The sequence below is a fragment of the Drosophila hydei genome, unplaced genomic scaffold (genome assembly GCF_003285905.1).
Source record: "Drosophila hydei strain 15085-1641.00,03,60 unplaced genomic scaffold, DhydRS2 tig00000149-arrow-pilon, whole genome shotgun sequence".
Taxonomy (NCBI): Eukaryota; Metazoa; Arthropoda; class Insecta; order Diptera; family Drosophilidae; genus Drosophila; species Drosophila hydei.
The window spans coordinates 3049926-3072905 of NW_022045678.1; the positions used below are offsets into that span (position 1 = coordinate 3049926).

At 39.3% G+C, this 22980-nt stretch overlaps 9 protein-coding genes across 10 annotated transcripts in view; 5 read left to right on the top strand and 4 right to left on the bottom strand.

Moving 5' to 3' along the window:
- Nucleotides 1-1073, bottom strand: part of LOC111603920 — an 18471-nt gene extending 17398 nt beyond the window's left edge. Inside the window, exon 1 of the mRNA XM_023321745.2 lies at nt 838-1073. The gene's annotated coding sequence lies outside the window, so the exon portion shown is untranslated. The remainder of the gene's footprint in view (nt 1-837) is intronic.
- The window catches only part of LOC111603916 (U3 small nucleolar ribonucleoprotein protein MPP10), a 24595-nt gene extending 9095 nt beyond the window's left edge, over nt 1-15500 (top strand). Inside the window, exons 2-4 of one of the 2 annotated variants that reach the window (XM_023321741.2) lie at nt 13281-13398; nt 13461-15228; nt 15290-15500. In XM_023321741.2, the coding sequence (XP_023177509.2) occupies nt 13295-13398; nt 13461-15228; nt 15290-15442 (2025 nt within the window). In that variant the 5' untranslated portion in view covers nt 13281-13294 and the 3' untranslated portion in view covers nt 15443-15500. Of the gene's footprint in view, nt 1-13201; nt 13399-13460; nt 15229-15289 lie in introns of those variants that run through there. The other variant, XM_023321740.2, reaches the window with a different exon arrangement.
- On the top strand, nt 1886-2318 carry LOC111603924 (anaphase-promoting complex subunit 11). The gene is made up of 2 exons (XM_023321749.2): nt 1886-1927; nt 2011-2318. Exon 2 carries the CDS (start codon nt 2051-2053, stop codon nt 2306-2308), a length of 258 nt encoding a protein of 85 aa, XP_023177517.1. The 5' UTR covers nt 1886-1927; nt 2011-2050; the 3' UTR covers nt 2309-2318.
- On the top strand, nt 2419-3789 carry LOC111603922 (AF4/FMR2 family member 4). Its single transcript, XM_023321747.2, has one exon. The coding sequence runs from the start codon at nt 2436-2438 to the stop codon at nt 3618-3620; it is 1185 nt and encodes a 394-aa protein (XP_023177515.2). The 5' UTR covers nt 2419-2435; the 3' UTR covers nt 3621-3789.
- Nucleotides 5715-8438, bottom strand: LOC111603917 (angiotensin-converting enzyme-related protein). The gene is made up of 4 exons (XM_023321742.2): nt 8176-8438; nt 7559-8120; nt 6253-7494; nt 5715-6193 (listed from the first exon to the last, which is right to left on the bottom strand). Exons 1-4 carry the CDS (start codon nt 8224-8226, stop codon nt 6156-6158), a joined length of 1893 nt encoding a protein of 630 aa, XP_023177510.2. The 5' UTR covers nt 8227-8438; the 3' UTR covers nt 5715-6155.
- Nucleotides 8912-10440, bottom strand: LOC111603918 (adenylyltransferase and sulfurtransferase MOCS3). The gene has a single exon (XM_023321743.2). It carries the CDS (start codon nt 10352-10354, stop codon nt 8996-8998), a length of 1359 nt encoding a protein of 452 aa, XP_023177511.1. The 5' UTR covers nt 10355-10440; the 3' UTR covers nt 8912-8995.
- Nucleotides 10511-11120, top strand: LOC111603923 (39S ribosomal protein L51, mitochondrial). Its single transcript, XM_023321748.2, has one exon. It carries the CDS (start codon nt 10586-10588, stop codon nt 11102-11104), a length of 519 nt encoding a protein of 172 aa, XP_023177516.2. The 5' UTR covers nt 10511-10585; the 3' UTR covers nt 11105-11120.
- LOC111603919 (phosphatidylinositol glycan anchor biosynthesis class U protein) lies at nt 11118-12776 on the bottom strand. Its single transcript, XM_023321744.2, has 4 exons — nt 12520-12776; nt 11814-12438; nt 11484-11755; nt 11118-11423 (listed from the first exon to the last, which is right to left on the bottom strand). Exons 1-4 carry the CDS (start codon nt 12647-12649, stop codon nt 11170-11172), a joined length of 1281 nt encoding a protein of 426 aa, XP_023177512.2. The 5' UTR covers nt 12650-12776; the 3' UTR covers nt 11118-11169.
- Nucleotides 15501-16012: 512 nt separating the features above from the next.
- On the top strand, nt 16013-18323 carry LOC111603895 (ribosomal L1 domain-containing protein CG13096). The gene is made up of 2 exons (XM_023321713.2): nt 16013-17347; nt 17413-18323. The coding sequence occupies exons 1-2, from the start codon at nt 16103-16105 to the stop codon at nt 18193-18195; spliced, it is 2028 nt and encodes a 675-aa protein (XP_023177481.2). The 5' UTR covers nt 16013-16102; the 3' UTR covers nt 18196-18323.
- Nucleotides 18324-22980: the final 4657 nt, after the last annotated feature.

Here is a 22980-nt window from a genome sequence, read left to right on the forward strand (position 1 = left end):
TATACCTTCAATTACATTTGTACATCGTCCGCCTATTGATTTGATTACAATGCCAGCGGCTTCTCTATGCACACAAAACTCTAGTAATTGGCCATGCTTTATAATTCCCTCTGGCTCTTCAAGCTCACGCCTCTAAAAATAAGTGCATCTGTTTATTTATTTGTCTATTAGCGACTTTTATGGCCAAGGCACATGACAAGCAACATATAAACTCGCAAATATCAAATTGAATTCACATTTGATTTCAAATTATGACAAATTGATATAGTCTTATACACAAATACATACATGCATACATATATACTTGCAAGCGCGCATTTGTAATTAAAGTGTCCACATTGCTTACATGCACATGCACATATGCATACACACTTACACACAGACACATATGTATGTATGTGTGTTAACGATTTGGGGAATTCGAGAAACTCGCAGAAACAAACAAAACCGGAACCAGAGGCTTGAGAAGATTCGCCTGGTTATAAGAGTCAGTTAACGGTCTCAACGCATGCGCACAACGAATGCATAGCTATTCCAGTGCATGTGGCGATCCGTTGCGAATTTCCATTTTCCAGCTGATGGGAAATCGTGCCGCTCAGGGTCAGCTCAGCGTGCAGTTGTGTTTAAGTTATTTGCAAGTACAGGTTCTTTAGCCCCTCTCACCCTCTTCTCTCTCTCACTTTCACGCACTCACTCATAACACAAGGAATCGAGCTCACTTTGCAAAGGCTCCTTCACTTCACTTTATTTTTTTGCCGAGTTGCTTTCGTTTTAGTGAAGCTTTCAGCAGCTCCTCGAGGCACACAACAAGCACTTGGTAAGCTTTTTGGTAGTCACCTTACGTATATATATTTGCTCTTCTTTTTATGCCACTCTTGCAAACACTTTGTGGACAATTTTTGTATTTATTCACGCTGTAAACTAAAACCGCATAACACTACGAGCTTCACACGAACAACAAGGCGTAAACGGGAAAAGCTTCGCGCACGTTAGTCAGCTTCAACATTCGTCGGTTTACTGAACGCGATACAACGACGACGCGAACGACTTTATCATCAATGATTCGACTCGAGTTTGATCAAGCCAGTAAGACAATGGTGTATGTATAAATACACATGTATAATCGGAGATTGTGCTCTTGATAAAAGAATGAATTTACTTTTAAATAACTTTTTAAATAATAAATACAAGTGTCTATATGCACGTGTGATTAGATAACTTTACAATTAATAATTATATTCCTTAATTTGCAATGCATGTCGGCTTTTTAAATGCAGATTCCTTAAAGCATGATACATATACAAAAGCCCGCGCTCTAAGATTTTGATTGTTAGCTTTTTAAAGCATGGCAAAAAGGAAGCTTTTCTTAAGTGTTTAACTTAGCATATTATTTAATGACAGTAAGTATTAGTTGTAAAAATGTAAAATCATAAATAAAATTTAATTATAGGCACTCCTACTTTAGGAAACAACTAACGTAAAACTGTTGAAATTTAGATATTTTCGAGACACTTTCTCAATGTCCAACATAGAGCATACGACAGCCAAAAACGACAACATAATGATTACTATCGATATCTTATCGCAAGCGATTAAGATGAGACCTCATCGTCAGTCATGTTTTTAAAATGCATACCAGTGTTTTTGTAACTATATTATATACTCAGTTGGATAGAACATTAATCAATGATATTTCAAAAGAAATAACACATCGTTGATAAAGACTCAGAATTACTTATCGATAATATTAAAATAATATTAAGAACCATGGCGAATTCATAACAGAACAATGTAAGCTTAACAGTGTCATATTGAGCATAGGAGCTGTTAAGTCGAACGTCTCACATTAATCGAGAGAAACAACATATTGACGAGAGGGAGAGAGAGTAAAACGAAAAACACATCACTACAGTCGACCTATTTTCAGGTAGTAGGAGAAAAAAAGCAATATTTGCGGAAAACTCACGATTCTTATTATATCAAATACGCATTATACACTTTGTTAAATAGCATCAGATTATCATTCAACTGATAAACAAATGTGCGCAAAATGAAAGTAACAATCAAGTCATGGACGGGAGTTGCATCTTGGCGTTGGATAGCGAATGATGAGAATTGTGGCATTTGTCGCATGTCCTTTGAGAGCACTTGCCCCGAGTGTGCGCTACCCGGTGACGATTGCCCACTGGTGTGGGGTGTTTGCTCCCATTGCTTTCACATGCATTGCATTGTTAAGTGGCTGAACTTGCAACCGTTGAACAAACAGTGTCCAATGTGCCGCCAAAGTTGGAAATTCAATATACACTAAAAGCTAAACTAAACCCAAAACAAGAAGAGTAAAAGAAAAAAAAAACGAGAACGTGAACGATTACGAATACAAGAGAGCGAAATTTACAAGAAGCAAGCAAGAACAACGAAAACATATTTTTTGCAAAATGATGGAAAACTCTGATCAACAACAACGTCAGCTGCAACAACAGCAACACTCATTAATCGGTCTGCCACCACTGCCAAAAAGTCTGAGCGCAGCTGCCACCACCATGGCAACTGATCTGGCAAGTGGCCACACACAAAGCCAGATCCAGGTACACGGGCAGTCACAGTTGCGTTCGCACACATCCTCACCGCTGCAACTGCAATCGGCCTCGTCTGTGGCCGCACTAACTGCTGCAACGGGCGATCTGTACCTGGGGCCCTCCACCTCCTCGGCGGCACGCAATCGCAATTACAATGGTCATGGGCGACACGGCAGCTTATCATCCACACAAGAGTCGCTCAGTGATCGAGAAAGCGTACACAGTCGAGCGTCGTCCACGCATAGCGCCAGTGGAAGCGTCGCCCAGCAGCATCACACGCCCACCAATAGCAGCAGCAATGCCTCAAGCACTATTGACAACCAACTGGCGATATTGCGTCGGGAAATGTATGGCTTGCGGCAGTTGGATTTGTCGTTGCTCTCGCAGCTGTGGGCTTTGAATGAATCCATTCAGGGATTTCGTGTGTTTCTGCAAGAGCAGGATGCGCTGTCGCCACCGTCTCGCTCGCGCACGCCATCCGATGCCAATTCGCTGTCGTCCGATGAGGATGACGGCTCATATGCACCACTTGCTGTGCCGAAGCTTAATGTACCGCCGGCAGGTATTGTTGCGCTATCCTCACCAGCAGCCAGTGGGAACTTGCCCACCAAACTGGCGACAGGTTCAACGACATCGCATGCATCGACAAGCTCAACATCTGGGGCGTCTGGCTCATCATCAGCAGCGTCATCCATGGGCAAGCATCACCATCACCAGCAGCAACAGCAACAACAACAGCAGCAACAACAGCACCAGCAGCAGCAGCAGCAGATGCCTCATTATCATCATCAGCATCGATCAGCACCCCCACCTGCGCCGCCAGCACAGCACAAGGCGCATCCGCAGCTGCCACGCATACTGCAGCAACGTATGCGGCATGCACCGCCTCCTCCACCACCCACGCGGCCAAAAGGTGGCGGCGCAAGCAGCAGTAGCAGCAATCACAGTATCAGCAGTGTCTCACAGCAGCAGCAGCAGCAACAACAACAGCATCAGCATCAGCAGCTGATGCATCAAAATTCGCAGCATCAGAGGCCCGTATGACAAAACCCGTTCTTGGACTAAGGTATGCCTGGTCCAAGAACGACAATTGATCGTATATACCATAACAGCAACATACAATAAACAACCAACAAAGAAGCAACAAAACATTTCTGAAAAGTCAATTGCACATTTAACCAGAAGTCAATTAACATTTAGCAACATTTGAAAGGGCAGCTGAATGCGACGTGTGATTTGCGTGGCAGCAGCTGCATCGAAACAGCCACCCGAAACAAATATCCCCTAAATTGTCTCACGAACAGTCATACACACACACACATCCAAGCTTGCCATTCGTTCCATTTCGTTCTTGGATTTAGAAAATTTGTGTTCGTAAGCGTCAACAGCAACAACCAATCTCGAATGGTTAAATTTTTTCAAAAAAATGAAACGAAATTGTATTCAATAATAATAATCTTTAAATAGTTAAGGATGAAATCCTTCGATAAGTACTACGTATATCGCATATTTATAAAAATATATATATATATATTTAATCTATTTGTATATTAGCCGTAAAACTAAATCATAAATTGCTGCTTTCAAATAGAAACATTGAGCATCGAAACAAAAACAATACGAGGGCATTTCTTGAATTAAACAAAAACAAAACAAAACAAAAATGTTAGCAAGCATAAAACTTTGTTAAATTACCTATTGAACTATTTGAACCTATTCTAAAACTAAAAAGCTATAAAAAAGCATACTCACTCATTAGAATTAACCAAAAACTGAACTCTTGGTCAACAAAGAAAAAACCATTATAACTATCTATCTATACGCATATTATTTTGTTATTCTCCTCTACTGAGAAACACCTATGCAGATCGTTAAGTAAAACAAAGCTGTTAATCTCCTTCACATAGAGGCACTCAAGTACATTATAAATTAGCACGATTCAAAAAGTCTTAAAATTGGCCAGTACTCTCCCACAAAAATTCATCAAAATTTGAGAACATATTCTGAAAGTAGGCATTAAGTACTTGATATAGTGCCTGAATCCAAGTTCATGTTCCATTTCTCATTCCCTATATCCTTGCGTCAGAGTGTCCTTGTGCCAGCTTTGAACAAACAAATCAAAATATATCTCAAAACCCTAACGCTGTTCTAAAATCCTCAATAGTTTTCGAATAGCTGAGATTTAAAATATTGAGTAGGTGCTTTTGAGGACAAAGATATTAAATATATATAACTATATATCTTACTGGACAACAAAACTATTTAAGCGAATCTTATGTAATAAATAGAGAAACAATAGAAAAAATCATCAAAAACAAAAGAACTATTTAACTAGAAGCAATGCTATATATATTGTGGTGCTCATTGGCAGTCAAAATTTAGAGAATTTTAGTTTTTCTACATTGTTCAACTCTGACTGAGCCGCTTAAATTATCACACATAAACGAGAATGATCGACAATATCTATCCGAAAAAAAGTTATATGCTTCTAGAGCAAAGAAATGAAATATAGGAACACAATCTAAATTTTCATTTTTCACTTATTGAACTGTTTATAGCGCTTATCTATTGACATAATGAGCAGTAACGAAAGAATTTTTGAAATTTGTAATATTTGTGTAATTCAAATACCTTTGCCGAAATGTCTCTTATGTTATCTTCAAAGAGTTCAATCAAAATCTCAAATATTCAAAAGCTAATGCATCAGCCATTGCACTCAGATCATTGCCCAATGAATTTTCTAATGCATTAGTATATATATGTATATCAACTTTAAAACACGCTCCAACGCGCATACCAAGCATTTATTGAAAGTTTATAATATTCTATATACGAATATATGGAAACAGCAAATCGGAAAGGAATAGAATATTCGAAGAGCATGAGAGCTATTTGTTTGGGTAGCAATTTGTTGATAATAATAAACAATTGATGATTTTTGTATGAAACCTGGGGAAAACAACAAATATCGTTAAAATGTAATGGAAAATAATTAATAAACATCAAACAAATTTGAGAATCTTAACAATAAATATCACTTTAAATACTACGAGGATTTCTATGATCTCTATGAATAGTATATAAATATTTCTATTATATTTTTGGATTATTCATTAAAATTTTGTTTTTAACGTGGGGTTTCGGATAAGTGTGGGCTTTCTATTAAAAATATTACAAATCTTAAATATCTGTATAAAATGTTGGCTCTTCTCTCAATTTTAGAACTATCAAGTGCTTAGACGCATGAAAGTAAAGTTCTTTAAGTTGAGGTTTATTTTTAATTTTTGGTTTACAGTGAACTTTTGTTGTATTATTCTAATTTATTATTCTAATTTGCTTCTTTATGCTTAAGCTTCGATTTTGGCGAGCTTATTCTTTGTTCGATCCACATCGTCAAGAATATAAAAAGTGAATAATGTTCTTAAGTAATGGCCTGAGAAACTCGACTTAGTTTATTTTGATGTTCAATTAGGTATTAAATAAACTGTCGAATTGTTGCATTAAGTTTAGTTAGTAAGAATTTTTATATGGTTAAAAGTCAACTTAATTTTGTATGCAACGAAAAGGAGATTTGTTGAGTTAAGTACTAAAGGCGCCACAGCAGCTGGATGGGATTTCTGAAAAGGTTTAGAGGTTTAGAATATGTATATATCTTATTCAAATCAAAGTAACTTACTGTTGGTATCTTCCCAACCCAAAGGAACACCTAAGCGTTTGTTCTCCTGCTTGAGCCATTGATAGAGTGGATCGAAGTATTCGAGAAGCGCAGCTGGATCCATTTCAGTCTCTCCCGTGAACTCTTCCAAGACTTCTTTCCAGTGCCTCGAGTTGCCAGCCGACAAGAATTTCTTGAATGCATCACCCGCCCTTCTGCTGCCAAAGATATCGCAATTGTCCAAAGTGCGGCTACTGTCGCCACGCACATATTGTCCAGCTAGACGGCATAAAGCCTTGTGGAACTGGAACTGGAATATATGTGCAGCAAAGTAGCGCAAGTACTCAACATCTGCATCGATGTGATACTTGGCAGGGGGGTCAAAGTCTTTGTCATTGCGAGCCATTGGTGGTTCGACGCCACCAAATTCGGAACGCATCTGCCAAAAGCCGCAGTTCCACTGCGACTCATCTAGATCACCGCGGAACACGGCATATCGATACTTATCCATAGTATACCCAAAGGGAAGAAAAACAATCTTCGAGAGCGCTTGCTTGAATAGCTCATTGATACGGCTCTGTTCGTCTAGAGTTCCATTGCTGGTGAGGTTAATGCTCTGCAGGTGCTTGGCGGACATAACCGACAGCGCTATGACATCACCCACAGCTTCATGGAAGCCTGGATTTGGCGCTCCTCTATAAACAGCGGGCTGATGCTCATACTGCAAGTAGTATTGAATATGGCCCAACTCATGGTGCACCACGTATAGGTAATGCGTGTTCAGCTCAGTGCACATTTTGATGCGAACATCGCTGTCTTGATAAAAGTCCCAGGCAGAGGCATGACAAACTACTTCACGATCTGTGGGTCGTGTAAGCACACTTCGATTCCAGAAAGTTGTCGGCAGAGCTCGCATACCAAGCGATTGGAAAAACTGATCTCCCAGCTCGAATAGCTTTTGAACGCTATATTCCTGTCGCTCCATTTCCGATCTGACGTCCACGAACGGTTTCTCCGGATACGGTGTGAATAGATCGATGACTTCGTTCCACGACTGCCCCCACATATTGCCCAGCAAGTGCATAGGAATGTTGCCTTCAGCAGGGACCACCTCAGGTCCGTAATGCTGGCGAAGACGATACCTAACGTAACCATGAACTTGTCTATAGAATGGTAGCAGGGCCTTGTAGGTGGAGTCTAGCTGGCTCTCAAAGTTGGCATCTTCATAGAAGTGTACCCAGTAATCGGCATATGAACGATAACCTAGAAAACGAACATTCATTGTGTGGGATCAAGGGGTTATCTTAAAGCACCGAACATCACTTACCATTCAGATTTGCTGCCTTGCGCGTCAATCGCACATATTTGGCAAAGTTTTCGCGCATAGGTGTGCCCGCCTTGTCATACCACTCACGCCAATACCAGGCAAGCTCGGCAGGATCACGACTGTTCGACAGGCGCTCTTGGATGTGCGGCTCCAACGTCAAGGAGCAGTCACTACGATTCGTGTAGGAGCAAACAGTGGTAGTGGCATAATTGGATTGCATGGAGCTTATCGCATTCTGTAGCTCTAGGTAGTCTCTAGGATCGAGTACATCTGCGCCCAGCTCCTGTAACATTCGAGCCTGTCTTCGTATATTTGCATCTTCCGACTTGGCATAGTTTCCTGCTCTAATCGTCTGCGCCAACAGCTTGTTCTGGGTAGCACTGTCCGCATAGACCGCTATCATGGCACGACGATTTTCCTCCGTCACATTAGTGTTGTACGCATAGGCAGCGGAATATTCGGCATGGTAACGTTCACGCAACTTGGAATTCTCCTGTTCGAAAAAGCAATGGGCTTGCATCGCCGAAGCGGAGCAACTTTCGTCGGCAGTTCCATAGGGCAGCTAAACATATAGATTAGTATATTGATTTATATTGATAACTCTTGCATACACTCACCCACAACACAAGCGCAAAGGCAACCAACAAATACACCAACAGGCTCCTCATTGCGTCTAATTTAATCTGTGCTAATTTATTAGTAATAGACTAACTTTGAATTTTGCGAGCACTCAGCAGAGCTAGATTTTTCGTTTACAGCACTGTTAACTAGCACTAGTTTACAGGACTGTCAACCTTCGCCTTTGGTATTTAGTAGTCTGCTAGAGGTGAGCTGCTGACAGCTAGCTGGGCTAATGCCATTCGACTTCTGGACGGCCGCCAACTAACAGAGCTGCTTTTATGCCTGTGCTCACGTTCGGTCACTATCGCTTGCACACTAATACATAGCCGCACAGACTCTCATGCTGCATATTGATACCTTCGTAATTTCAAGTGTTTGAACGATTTTTCATTTGTTTGCGCGTACTCAATTAGCTGCTTCTAATCTTTTGTCAGTTGTCGGGCCGCCCGTAAGTCTTAAGCACATCGAACATATACTCTTACAACATTTTTGTTTATCAGTTGCAGTTCGGGGTAAACGTTTCATATTCTGTTATATATTGAATTGGGTGTTCATTTACATTAAGGCTGATCAGTAATTTACATAATGCAATTCCACATACATGAGTATGCATGTGTGTGAACATGATTTTGCATAGCGTGTAGCAGTAGGAGAAGAGGAGTATGAAAGCAATCGATGAAGTTCCCATACCCAGACAGATAAATAATAAAACTAGTTGACAGTTTGGGTCTAGACTTTCGTCTAGAAAAAAATTAAGGATATATATTATTTTATTAGATATTTAAGAGTATATATGTAACGATACAACAATTAGATCTAGTAAATTGGAAAATTCTGGTCTACCAGCTTTGTCCAGCCATGCAAGCCATCTTCCAAGTCCCGTATGGAATGATCGGGGAAGCGAGCTTTCATATGCTGCACTGCAATCTGTGAGTCATTTCCACGACGACAAACGACAAATATTGGATATTGTTTGTTCTTTAATTGTTCAGCAAAGCGCTGTATATAGCTGTCGTCCAGAATCTGAGCCAAAGGGACATTGGTTGCATCCGGCAGCTGACAAATTTCAAATTCTGCCGGTGCACGAACGTCCAACAACAAATGGGGCACAGTCTGGGCAACCAGATTATGGTAGTCCAGCACTTTGATACGCTGCTCTGGCCCCAACAGCTGCAGCGCGTTGTCCTTGTCATTAGCATTCATGCCACAAAAGAGTTCATAGTCGATCAGGCCAGTGATAAGTGGCTGGGCTGAGCAGAGATGGCAATTGGGTCGCTTGCCACGAATTTTGATGTTGCGGAACTGGCAGCTGTTGCCGTCAAAGATAAGCATGCGTCCGGCCAGAACATCCCCGAATCCGACAATAACTTTAATAGCTTCCAATGCCTGCATAGCGCCTATTGTGCCAGTGACAGCGCCCAATACGCCACCATCGCCGCAATTGGTGACAGCCTCTGGGGGAGGTGGCACCGGATAAATGCAGCGATAACAAGGTCCGTGTTCTCCATAGCAATAAACAGTTAGCTGCCCATCCAGTTTGAGTGCGCTGCCAGAAACCAAAGGCCTCTGGAGCATGGAGCAGGCATCGTTCAGAAGATACCGTGTGGCCACATTGTCACTGCAGTCGAGGACGACGTCATATGCGCGGATTATATGCATTGCATTAAAGCTGTTCAAAAGATGCGAGTGACATATAATCCGACAATGGGGATTGAGCTCCAACAGTGCTATTCGTGCCGATTCTGCTTTTGACATACCACAACGCGACACCGTGTGCAAGGTCTGGCGATGAAGATTGCTTCGCTCTACTTGGTCATAGTCAACCAGTCCCAAGTTTCCACATCCCGCGCTGGCCAGATACTGTGCTGCTGGGCAGCCAAGGCCACCCATACCAACGATAAGCACAGCACTGTTCTTGAGCTTTAGTTGGCCACTTACACCAAAATCAGTTAATATAAGCTGTCGACTGTAGCGTGCGATGTCATCGTTGCTTAGAGCTTCATGTTTATCCCTTGGAGCGAATTGCACTTCGTCTTCTGCACCATAGTTATCTGCTCTGGTCTGAAGCTCGCGCAATTTCTGATCTTTCGCATTCAATGCAGCCTGTAGCTCGGCAATCTTGCGACACAGCTTGGCCTTTTCTACTTCGAATGAATCTGCTGCGGCGGCAATCATTGGCACGTGAAAATATGCATTCAAGGTTTAAGGAAAAAAAAGTAAACGAATACTTATTGACGCACTGGATCGAAGTATGCAACAGTTGCAGTGTTGCCACATCGAAAAAAACACTTACGATAGTTTCGACGATAACATATTCAAGAGTCGAAACATCTGTCGCAGCTGCTGCCTATCAGTTTTACAGTTCACTATTTACAATTACCTAATCGTGAATTAAAACAAAGACTAATGTCTTGGCTGGTCAGCACGTTTCAAAAGCTGTGCAGCGTAGGCCAACTCGCTGTCAAGTCAAAGCCGCTACCGCTGACCTGTTCCACAACGGTGCGTCAGCTTTCGCATGCAGAACGACGGGCACGCGGTCGCACAGTTCGACGCTATGGCTACAAGGAAAAGATCTTTCAGAGTGGATTGCTGCCGCATTTAGATAATGGGCAAAAGCTGCCCATGCCCGTGTATAGGCCCAAGAATCCCTGGGCTGAGAAACGGGCTCTCTTTGGGCAAAACGACTTCATAGACATACTGGGCAACGACCGGCTTCATCCCACCCGTGTTCTATACACTGTACCTTCCTGGTTGCGAGGCGTCTCGGGCAATGAGTATCAAGTGTTGCTGCGTAAGCGTCGAATGCTGGAGAAGACCAAGTATCCAATTGCTCGGCCGACCAAGTGGAAGGATATGCAAAAACGTATTTTGTATTTGTACAGATTCCTCAATCGGAAAACTAAAACCGGATACTCCACACAATAATTCATGATTAATCATATTAGTTGAATAAATCCATTCTTTTAATTTGTGAATACTTTATAAATGGCTTATTCTAGCAATATACGCGCTTCTTCTCCATCAATCAGAATCCTTTGACCATTGTAAAGACAGAACACGCGTTTAACGTGCGCAAATAGTAAATCCGTAATTAGGAATATTTGACCCGTGCTGAAGGCGAGGGTTGCACCAAAGTAAAAGTTAGCATTTGCAGAGCCCGCATAGATCCACAAATGCCACAGGGCGCCCATCATGGACAATGTTATAAGAAAGAAAGTAAACACCACAAATCCATGTGCCATGACTAGAAGGGAATATGAAAAATTCGATTATGTTTTAACAGCCAAAAACGAATTATACTCACACTTCCAGCAGCGTCGCCACAGAGGCAATAAAGCCAAATAGAAGCCAACATCGCCTAAGCTAGGATATGCACGAAAGACTGCCATGAGCGCAATGAGAACGGTGGCCAACAAAAGCGGCTCCTTGCGCAACTTTATAGACAGTGGCACCAAATACAAAACGGTGGCATTTAGCTGGAATGTAATCAGAAACATGGTACGAAAATGCTCAAACATCTCTGTGAAAAAGTACCAGAACAGTCCAATATTAGGTTGCAGATCCCTAAAGTAAAAGCTGAAACAAACAATGTATTCATTTACCAATTTGGGCCCAATTGATTGCAGCCACTTACATAAATCCGAGTGTTCCATCTAAATAGTTCCAGCTATTCATCACTAAGAAGTTCGCACCTGCCACAGCAAAGCAAGAAGTAACGAAAACCATCAATATAGCGATGCTCAGACCGACGGAACGACGGGCAAAGATTAAGAGCAGCGGCGCAATCAAAACAACTGGATAAAGGCTTCGAACTGTCTCAAAAGCAAGCACAATGACGCAAATGAAAAGCTGCCGCTTAACCATTGTATATAGAATCAGCGCTAATAATAAATTGCTTAGCACTGTGGAGGTTAGTCCAACGCAGCTTAGTATAGTCAGTGGATTGAATAGATAGGCTAATAAGACTAGCTCTGGTATTTTGAATTGGTCATTTTCGCTATACTGGAGCTCCTCTGTATCCTTGGCGTAATCTTTGCATTCTCCTTGCTGCTGCTTCAGCTTTTGCTTCACAAATGTATGGCTCAGCAAATAAAGTAGCGTGGCTGTGCACAAGTCAAAAAGTATATATAATATTGGTAACCATTGAGCATAGTTTAATAAAATTCCAGACAGAGCTTTCAGAAGCAGCGGCGACTCATGAACCAGATCTCCTCCGTACGGATCTACACCTTGCTGAAGTAGGAATACGCCTTCTTGCACTGCAAAAATTCAACAATATGGAAACGATTTACACAGATATATATACATATATATTTTTTCCGGTATATTTTCGTACTTACGGCGCTTGAATGAGTTTAAAGGAGTGGCGAATTCAACGCGATTACCGATAAGCGAAGCCAAGGACGTATTACTGAAATATAAACGTACGGCGCCGCCCAGTAAGAGTAGTTTGTAGCGATTGGAGTCCATGACTGCAAAATGTTTTGACAACTCAGGCTATAAACATAATAATTTTAGTACGGCTCCGGTATCTGAGGACGGTGATTTTAAAATAACATCTGTCTTCGTTGCTAGAGACAGCCAATATACTTGTATTTCTTATCGATAGAAAACAGTAAACTGTTCCATTTGCCCGCGATTGAAAATTCGCTGACGTTAACTGCATTCACTAAATTCAAAATAGATATATTTAGTTAATTAGTTGTTTGAATAATAATTCGTTATTTGTCAAGTAGGTGATTTCATTAAAAATTACAATTATTCTTAACAATATTTACTTAGCTTCATCAATATATGTAACTAAATACATTTTGAAATAGCCCCAACTAAATTTGTGTAGATTTGTGTACATAAATAAAATGTAATTGGATTCAATCAACTTCAACCTCAAATATCATTTTTATTTATCAATTCTTTAATAAATTCATAATTTACCATTTTGTTTTTTCAGTATTTTTATTTAGCTCATTTTTTAGTTCATGTTGAAATGAGCGAACAAACTACTCATCTAGTTCAACGTATTTTGTTCATTTTGCTTGCTTAACCATTTTGAGTAATATTGTGCATTTGTTTGAGATTCTTTTAAAATAAATTATTTAAGTTGACGGTCCAGATATGGCTGGAAGTGTTAAGGCAAAGAAGAAATCCAAGACAAATACTTTTATGGAACTAGCTGAGAAATTTGAGCAGCTAGTGAAACAACCGGATCGCTATCTAAAGTAAGTTTTAGTTCACTTTTAACGGTGCACGTGTTGCTAATACAAAAATATTTTTGTTGTAGGCCGCAGCCGGAATCAATTGATTCCATACATCAGCTCATACAGCAAACGTACAGCGTCTGTCTCAGCAGCGATGTGGATAAAAATGGGGACATTCCGTCTGAACTTGTGTTGGAGCACATGGACGACGAACAAGTCTGGCAACAGCTTGAAATACGCAACAATTTGGTGCTGGATAAACTTTTAAAACAAACCGCTCAATTTATAGCAATGGGAGAACAGAATTTGGGCATCGAGCTCGACGATGATGAAGATTCAAATCAACAGCTAAGTGAGCAAGAAAGTGATAAAGAGGAAACTGAAGATGATAATGATGATGAGGAACACTCTGAGTTTGAGGATTCCGGCGATATAAGTAAACAAACACTAAACCTACAATCGAAGCAAATTAAGCCGAAATATGGCAAAAGAGGCAAAGGCTCTGTGGTAGATGATACTTTTTTTAAACTGGACGAAATGGCAAAATTTTTGGAGCAGGAAGACGCTAAAGAGATGCGAAAACAAAAGAATAAGAAACCAGTTGAAGACATAGATGCCATTAATCATTTTGCAGAAGATTTTGGAGTTGCAGATGATTCAGACGATGATGAGGATGGAGCTAATGCGAACTTCGCCGATTTCTTCGAGATGGACGATGAATTGCAGGAAGAGTCACTGAAGAGAGGCACGCAAAAAGATTTCTTCAATGAAAGCGACAGTGAGCCAGATCAAGACGAAGACGAGGGGGAATCAAAAGAGCAGAATCCTTTGGAACCTGAGGATGACATGGCAAGCGAAATTGATGAACATGACTTTGTGGCTCAAAGTGGTGTGCAGTCAGCTAGCGATTCCGACTCCGAATCGAACCAATCTAAGAATGGAAACGCAAAAGATGAAGATGACGAAGTCGAGCACGATGAGGATGAAAATGATGCAGAACAATCTAAAACGCAAATGCAGTCGTCAAATGAATTGCGTGAGGCGAGACTTCTGCAGCGCATTCGCGACTATGAAGACGTGGTGCTTGGCGAGAAACCGTGGCAGCTTAAAGGCGAAGTACAAGCAGCTAATCGACCTCAAAACTCGCTGCTGGAAGAAATACTCGAATTTGATTCGACGACACGACCTTCGGCTCCATTAACAGATGAACAAAATCAGACCATTGAGGAAATAATAAAACAGCGCATACGCGATAAGGCTTGGGACGATGTGGTGCGTACGGTGCGGCCAGTGCATACGCCACAGGAATACCGAAAGCAACTTGTGCTTGATCAGGAAAAGTCTAAGCAATCGCTCGCGCAAATTTACGAACAGCAATACCATCGCGAACTGGACAAATTAGACCCCAACCGCGATGATGGCGACAGCACGGCTCCAGAACCAAAGGAGCATCAAGAAATTAAGCGTGCAATGCGCTCACTCTTCCTTAAGCTGGATGCACTTTCCAATTTCCATTTCACACCCAAACCAGTTGCACCCGAAGCCAAGATTGTCACCAACACGCCCGCTGTCCACATGGAAGAGGTTGCTCCGCTGGCAGTTAGCGATGCCAAACTACTCGCTCCGGAGGAGGTGTTCCGTGGGCCCAAGCATACGCCAATGGGCAAGACAGAACGCACACGCACAGACAAAAACCGCGAACGCCGAAAGAAGAAGCAAAAACAGCGTGCCATTAATACGGCTATAGAAATGCGAGATCTGCAACGTGCCAAGGAGGGCAAGGCACCTACTCAACGGGAGGCAAATGCTAAGCTTCTGAAAACGATTACAAAGAGCCGAAATGTGCAAAAGGTTTGCGATTCATCAGTTCTGGTTTCAATTTGTTGTTTTAATTTGGATTATTTTTTTATAGATTACCACCAGCAATGATCAGAGCGCGTTGAAATCCTCAAAGGCATTCTTTAATAAACTGCAAGACACAACATCGTCCATGTCCGCAACTGCTGGCAGCAAACGTCCCAAAAAGGACACATCCAAAGTCAATGCGAAAAAACTAAAATTGTAAATACATAAAGAAAAACTTATAAATGTTAATTATATTTGTGAAGCTTTTCAAAGCGAAGACTATATTGGTTTCCCGCTTTATGACGTCAAAAACACGCTAAGCGCCGGTCACGTGCCATCAAATGTCGCACACACTCAGCTACTGTTGGGATGCTGCGTTTCTAACAAACTTTAATTTGAGGCGCCATGGGAGATGCCATGCGTCGTCCACTCCAAATTTCGTGGGCGTGTGCTTTGTTCAAGGAAATGACTATTAGCTACTTGTGTTATAGAAGAAGGTTATTTTTGTCGTTGACTCTTAAATGCCAGAATTGAATAATTCTGTTTATAGCATACACATGACGCGTATTTATTTAGGTACAGAGTGGGTATTTATTATTGTGTAAGAAATATTTTGACAAAACGCTGATCGTCGTCAGCAATAGTTAATTTGCGGACATATTTTTAAGAAATCCGTTTCATAGTATGCTCTGTTAATTTAAATTTTCCCGCTTGAATGCCTTCGTTTTCCAGCACTATTACTATTATCGAAAATGATTAAAGCGATATTTGACTAACCGATTTCGATAGTTAATATTGTGCGATAATTTCAAGCACTCTTGCACGTGTTGCTTAGCGAGTTTGTGTTTAAGTTTTATTACAAGTTTTTTTAAAAGTAATCATGGTAAAAGTACAAAAACCTCAACCAAAAACTCTTAAAAAAACCACCAAAAGTGATGGTGCTGTTAAAGAAAAACCGACAGTGAACAAAACCATTAAGAAAACATCAAAAGCAACTGGCTTGGCGTCTGCCGCAACTGGAATAGACAGTAAAAAGATTGCCGCAATAAAATCGGATGTCAAGAAGAGTTCTGAGCGAAAGAACCCAAAAGTCACCGTGGAAGCTAAGCTCAAAGCAGCGAAATTGCCACTGAAGACTAAGTCAATCAAGAAGCCTTTAGTTCTTGCACCTCCAAAATCGCCGGTTGCATTGCCAACAAAAACAAGCAAAAAGGCTGCCCCAGTATCTGTGCCTGTGGCTGCTCCTACTCCTAAAAAAGCGAAAACAGCTAAGATTAGCAAGACTGCCATTGAGCCAGTATTGAAATCTGTGACGAAGAAGAACGTAAAAGCCGTAGTTAGCAAGACTGCCATTGGCCCTGTGTTGAAATCTGTGACGAAGAAGAACGTAAAAGTCGAAGTTACAAATACCAAGGAAAATAAGAAGCAAATTAAACAGTCCGTTGTCCCAGCCACAAAGAACGCCAAGAAGCAGCAACAGTCGGTCAAAGATGCAAAAGCATCAAAGAAAGTCTCAGAAAAAGCAAAGCCCAAATTGGTTACAAAAAAATTGGCAGCATTTGGAAATAAAAAAAATAAGAAAGGAAAGATCTCGAAACAGCAAAATGCAATAAAACAAAAGGAACCGAAAATTGTGGAACTGAAATATGAATTGAAGTCGTTTGATGAAGATAGATTTAATGAAATTGTCAGCGAGAAAAATGTTGAAAAAGTGTGCTCTGCGCTTATGAGTCAGGTGCGCGAGGAGGTGCAGAAGCAAAAGGCGACGCCAATCTTTAGCGATTACCGCTATATTCTACAGGTGTCCAGCTATAAGATACCCAGCTGTCCGAAGCGCGTAGTAAAGCTGGCGCTGAAGCACTCGCTGGTTGGCAAGGATGATGACGTTGCAGTCATTGTGACTGACTTGCAGCGCGGAGCTCGTTTCGACTATGAACCCACTGTGCAACATTACGAGGATTTGTTCCGCGAGGCTGGCATCGAGCAGCGTCTGACGATAGTGCCATTCAATCGGCTACGCAATGATATGGGCACATTTGAAGCTAAACGCAAGTTCCTGAATAGCTATGACTACTTACTCTGCGATGGACGCATCTCGGGTCAGGCTACCGCCTTCCTTGGCAACGTAAGTAACAATAGTAGCTTAATAAGCTGGGCGTCTGCTATAATCGTATTCCGTTTTATTTGTAGTTTACCCAGAAGCCTCGTAATGTACTGCACGCGGTCCGTCTGAGCAAAGACAATCAGTTGGCTAAGGAGATTTCGCGTGGTCTTTGCCGAACTGCTTACAGACAGTTGCGGAAGGGTGATCTAACAGCCATACCAGTCGGCAATCATGAGCACAGCGGCAAGCAGCTGGCAGAAAATGTGCTCTGCGTCATTCAACAGCTGCAGCAGCAGTATCCTGGCGGGTTACCCAACATACGCTCGATGTATTTGAAAATCGACATTGTGGGAACATCTGCACTGCCCCTCTACATCAGCTTGTGCGCCCCACCCGCGGACACACCCTACGTTGTTGGTCCTCGAGAGCAGCGCATGCTTAAGCTGAAGAAGCAGGCAAATGAAGTGCTAACTAGATTTGCTCTTACCAAGGATGTTGATTTTGTTAAGCTGACGCACGATCAGGTTAAGCGTAAGGCTGAACTTCGGCTAAAACGAAATGCACTCAAAGCGGAGGATGGAAAGGACGATGAGGTGAACGGTAATGGACCTGAAGACTCGATTGTGTTGGCTAAAAAAGCACGCAAAAATTTAGCTGAAAAGGTCAAAAAAGACGAGTCTGAAGAGGAAGATGATGAAGATGTTGAGGTAGATGATGATGCTGATGATGACGATGAGGTTGATGATGAAGTTGACAATGAAGATGATGATGATGATGATGATGATGATGATGATGATGATGATGATGATGAAGATGATGATGATGATGATGATGATGATGATGATGATGATGACGACGATGATGAATAGAACTAAAATAATCCTTAATTTTGTTTCCCTTTTCTATTTGATATGCAAACTTCATTATCTCTGTAATCGAACGCAGGGTTTATTATAGTAATAAACACTTAGTAAACGTAAGAAGCTATATTTTTGTATATACTTTGCAGTTAATGCAATGCGATTTGAGTTTTTGAATCCTTGATCAAGTGTCAAATATTCAAATATTCGTTGGTTTTACATACACAAAATAAGCTGATTGAATAAATGTATAAAAATATATAGAAAAAAGTTAAATAATTAGTGTTTTCGGATTTGTAGTGGTTTTTCAAAAGTTTATGAGGGATAAAGAGGAAATGCGATTTACCCGGTAGGTGATATCAGGTTCTTGAGATACTTCTCTGCTGCAACAAATTGACAATCAATTTCTAGAATAAAAGCTGTAGTCCGAATAGGACTTACAAGTTGAAAACTAAATTAACATCTAACTACTGATAGTACGAATTTTGTCATTTCTGCTCCCAGCACCACTTCCCAATTAAAAAAGATTCTTTTTGATGTCATTGGTAGAAAAACTACCTTGATTAAATTTGCGAACGCAAATGTGCATATTTACACAATATTGTCGTACCTGTATGTTTATTCAACAGGTCATCTTTATTCATAATCTTTTTTATTGCCATTTATACCCTTCCCAGGGGTATCCTGAAATTGTTAGGACATTTGTGAAAGCGTTGGGCGGTATTCAGAAATAATCAATCAAACACTTTATACGTATGATGTAACAAAATTTGCCAAAATAAAAAATCATTCTTGCATTTTATATATATAAATACTCATTCATATTTTTATATATGCATGTTACTAGGTAAATAATTGATACTAATAAACTTATTAGAAAAAATTTGTTTGCCTTTTTTGGATTCATTCAAAATTCTATTGAGGTTGTGAAATGGGTTGTGATATGATGTGATTTATGGGAAAGTTTTGAGGCTCTGGTCGATATTCTTTAGGTTTATTTTTATATAAAACTGATTAATATAAAACTCATTAAAAGCATGCTAAGTAATGCTGCATGTAAGCTTTTTTTTAATTTTTCCCTTTTATTTTCAAATTTAGAAATTTGTTTTCGAAAAACAGTAATTTATTTTCTTATGTACACATATGGACTTTAAGCTACAAAAATGTACGAGAAGAAAGAATATTTAAAAATTTATTAAAAAATTTAAATCCACCTAAAACCCGTTAGTATACCTACCTATAAGACATACAATGTTCTCATAATGGCAACAAAAATTATGGTTCTTGCGTTTAGACAGGTTAGTTATATTATATAAGTTAACGAATCTTTAACTTGTCTAAAAGTACGACTATATGAAAAGGCTATATAAGAAGTGCCATAAATTAAATGATTTATATAAAAAAGAGATAACAGATAGTCTACTCTAAAAATCGAAACATGACAAATTTATTATTTAGTTTATTATCTTACGAGATTTATTGCATTTAGAGAAAATATTTAAATTCAAGATATTCGAAATCTTTGTAGTGCATACACGAACCGATGAACCCAAGTTTGCTTACAGAAAATGCGTTTTTTTTTCGACTCGTATGTGGCATTAAAATTAATGTTTACAAAGGGAAATTGACCGAACATTTAAGTTCAATAAAAAGGTATATGCATAATGTTTTTTTATAGCGTCATACGGACAAAATATATGCATATATAAGTGTATAGTATAATATATATAGGATTTATGGGAAATTTGTTGGGAATTGCTAACATGACGACATGGCATACCACGGCTCTGGCTTTAGCTTTGACTTTGGCTTTGCGCTAATGTCCGTATATGAGCATTTTGATAGTTATTTTACAAAATATGCAAGGCTTTCGCCACGGGCGTTCCGTGTCCTGGTAAAGTGAAATGCACTCCTTTTGCACTGGACGCTGGACGCTGGTTGCTGGATGCTGGACGATGGAAGATTTCCATAAGATTCGACTTACGCATGCATAAAATAAATACATATAATACATAAATTAGCTAGAAGTATCCAGAACTCCGACATCAAATGTTGACAGGGCTCTTTGAAGTGTGTTGATGGATGTGGCGCGTAACCTCTTGCGCCTTTTGCTATCTTTAGCCGCTATAAATCAAAGGTCAAAAGGTCGCACAGCTGTCATAATCATATATGCGCAACAAGATGCAAAGACACATGTCAGAAGCGACCTTGGACTTGCATAAGTTCTGTTACTCAATTAGCTTAATGCTCATTCAAACTCTGTTTCCCAACTTTTACACTTGATAATGCGAGACCTCTCAATTCCACCCACCCATACACACACACACGCACATTTATATGTACATGCATGTTCTATTAGCAGTTGAGGTGTAGGCCTTCACAATACTCCAGAGATTTAAATCACGTTTCTCTGCGTTTATGGACAATTGACCACGCTGACCACGTCGAAAAAACATTGCAAAGCTTTTATCAGTCGCATTATCATTCATCAGTGAGTCGTCAACTCCCTATTGGTGCCATAAACAAAAAAACCATGGTATGAACATAGGCTAAACAGCAATCTGCCTGATTAGGGAATGCACTGAATCGGGTCAAATATTTCCGGCTTATAATTATTAAGTAATTTGAAACAGTCGTTTTGGTACTTCCTTCTTAATACTTTTATTAACTAAATACTTCGTATCATAATATTCCAAATTATAATTATCGAGCTTGGACAGCAATATTTCAATTTTCAATACAATTAAGCTAAGACTGCAAAAAATATAAATATCTTTACTTTAAAATGATTTAAGTTTTCAAATGATTTATGTTATTCTTGGGTTTAACATCTTGTGAAATGCTTAAAGAAATAAAATTTATATAAAAAATAGTTTAGCTACACTCTGCCTATGAGACAATTTTTGTATGAAATTCATGGTAAGGTTTCCATGACGTCATTTTCAGAAAGACTTTCTAAAAGTTCTTTCCTTTTGCAATATCCTGAGATTAAATTTATTTATAAGCATGTTTAAAAGAAATTTATTACTATTATATTTTGATTTATAACATCTTCTAATTTACAAACTTAATCCTGGCTTTAGATCAAGTTGTCTCCCTCTGCAGTCAGAGATTGCTCGTTTCGTGGTGCTGCATCAGGGATGCAGATTGCATCTTAGATTGTTTTTAGCTTATTTTGCAGCAGGAGATTAACAGTACCCACCGCATTATTCATACAAAAGGATAACATTATGTCTTCATATTTATAATTTTTATACTTGCACACTGTGTTCTCGTTAAATATTTGAGACTGCACTCTATTGTGGCTTAAGCTGCATAATGAAATCTTAAAATATATAATTCATATCAATCAATTCTTATCAAGCTGAGGTTACAGTTCAGTCTTAACAAATGCACACAATATAGATCTAGAATTGGTCCATTATCAGCCAACAAATATATACCCTACATTATATATATTCTTTAATACTTTTTGATATTTACCTGTGCGGACTCAACAGTTTGACTGCCCTTTGCAGTTATGCAATATTTTCTTAGTTTAAGTAAAATATTTTATCTCTACAACATTTTGAAAATTACATTTTAAAAATATATATATCTCTAAATCATAATCTGAAACATATTTTTAAACAAATATAATAATTATAAATAAATACGTAGGCTGCAAGCAATTGAGTAAGTCGTCTTACCTACACATTATATAAATAAAAAACGATTTTATTATTCATTGCGGTTCACTTGTGTTCTATATATTGAATTGCAATGAAAAACAATCTTGGAATATTCGCAGTTATTCTTTCAGTGAATGCGACCAAAGGTACATGGAAATTAATTGGACTCGATTAAAATATTGCGATGGAAAATATAGTGATTCGTTCACATGGTCGGCAAGTAGAGAAAGCTGATGCTTTATTATTAAAAACAATATATAAGAACTTTATTTTCAGATTGAAGCAGCTTCATTCAGATGTTTTCCAAGAGAAATTGGCTGAATATCCACAAATGTTAAAAAAATAAAAGAATGAATTGCTTAAACGTGCTAAACACATTGTTGTAAAATTAATTGACACTTAAAAAATATATTAAGTTATATTAAAATATATTTTGTTAAATAATTTGGATAAGCTAAAACCTAATCTAAAATTAACTTTAATTTATAACTATTCAACAATAAACGCGAATTTAAAATGTGTAAGGCAGATGGAAGAGGAGAGGAGAGAAAAGAAGGATGTAGATCTGCTAATATATACATATATATATATTTGATTCAGGTCAACAGCCGACAATATGTTTGTCTGCCTGTTCGCCTATTTTTAAGTATGTCTGAACGCGTGGGAACCTATAAGAGCAGGATACTTGAAAGGTTACATCTTATAGCTGAGCTTTACTTCACATAAATTGTGATTAATTTCTTGAGCTTATCTCGTACACTTTTACGCCTCAACTCATCAAATTTGGTATGAAGAAGATGAGTACTCTAACTACTCATCTCTTCATACATTTTCGTTAAATTACAAAAAAAGAAGTTAAGCAAAAGGAGCAGCTTGGAGTGCAGTTCAAATACGGACACTTTTCTCAAGAGATATGGATGAACAAACATGTATCTATATAAACATGTATCTATATATACGTTTCTATATATTCAAATATATATTGACTAATGCTAGTCAAAAATTGTTATATAAATTGAATTGATTCAGTTTGAAACTCTGCAAATCTCTGCATATCCATATATCTCCAGCTCATTAGTAACAAAAAAACCCAAATAACATTCACCGTGGCCTTCAATAAATA

Bases quoted from the DNA above. Each gene is read 5' to 3' on its own strand.
- LOC111603924 (XM_023321749.2), top strand. From the start codon at position 2,051: ATGAAAGTAACAATCAAGTCATGGACGGGAGTTGCATCTTGGCGTTGG.
- LOC111603922 (XM_023321747.2), top strand. From the start codon at position 2,436: ATGATGGAAAACTCTGATCAACAACAACGTCAGCTGCAACAACAGCAA.
- LOC111603917 (XM_023321742.2), bottom strand. From the start codon at position 8,226: ATGAGGAGCCTGTTGGTGTATTTGTTGGTTGCCTTTGCGCTTGTGTTG. The intron at 7,495-7,558 runs GTAAGTGATGTT...TTCGTTTTCTAG, and splicing joins CAAGGCAGCAAATCTGAATG to GTTATCGTTCATATGCCGAT. The intron at 6,194-6,252 runs GTAAGTTACTTT...AAACCTTTTCAG, and splicing joins GGGTTGGGAAGATACCAACA to AAATCCCATCCAGCTGCTGT.
- LOC111603918 (XM_023321743.2), bottom strand. From the start codon at position 10,354: ATGATTGCCGCCGCAGCAGATTCATTCGAAGTAGAAAAGGCCAAGCTG.
- LOC111603923 (XM_023321748.2), top strand. From the start codon at position 10,586: ATGTCTTGGCTGGTCAGCACGTTTCAAAAGCTGTGCAGCGTAGGCCAA.
- LOC111603919 (XM_023321744.2), bottom strand. From the start codon at position 12,649: ATGGACTCCAATCGCTACAAACTACTCTTACTGGGCGGCGCCGTACGT. The intron at 12,439-12,519 runs GTAAGTACGAAA...GAATTTTTGCAG, and splicing joins TTTAAACTCATTCAAGCGCC to TGCAAGAAGGCGTATTCCTA. The intron at 11,424-11,483 runs GTGAGTATAATT...ATTCCCTTCTAG, and splicing joins GTGGCGACGCTGCTGGAAGT to TCATGGCACATGGATTTGTG.
- LOC111603895 (XM_023321713.2), top strand. From the start codon at position 16,103: ATGGTAAAAGTACAAAAACCTCAACCAAAAACTCTTAAAAAAACCACC. The intron at 17,348-17,412 runs GTAAGTAACAAT...TTTTATTTGTAG, and splicing joins CTACCGCCTTCCTTGGCAAC to TTTACCCAGAAGCCTCGTAA.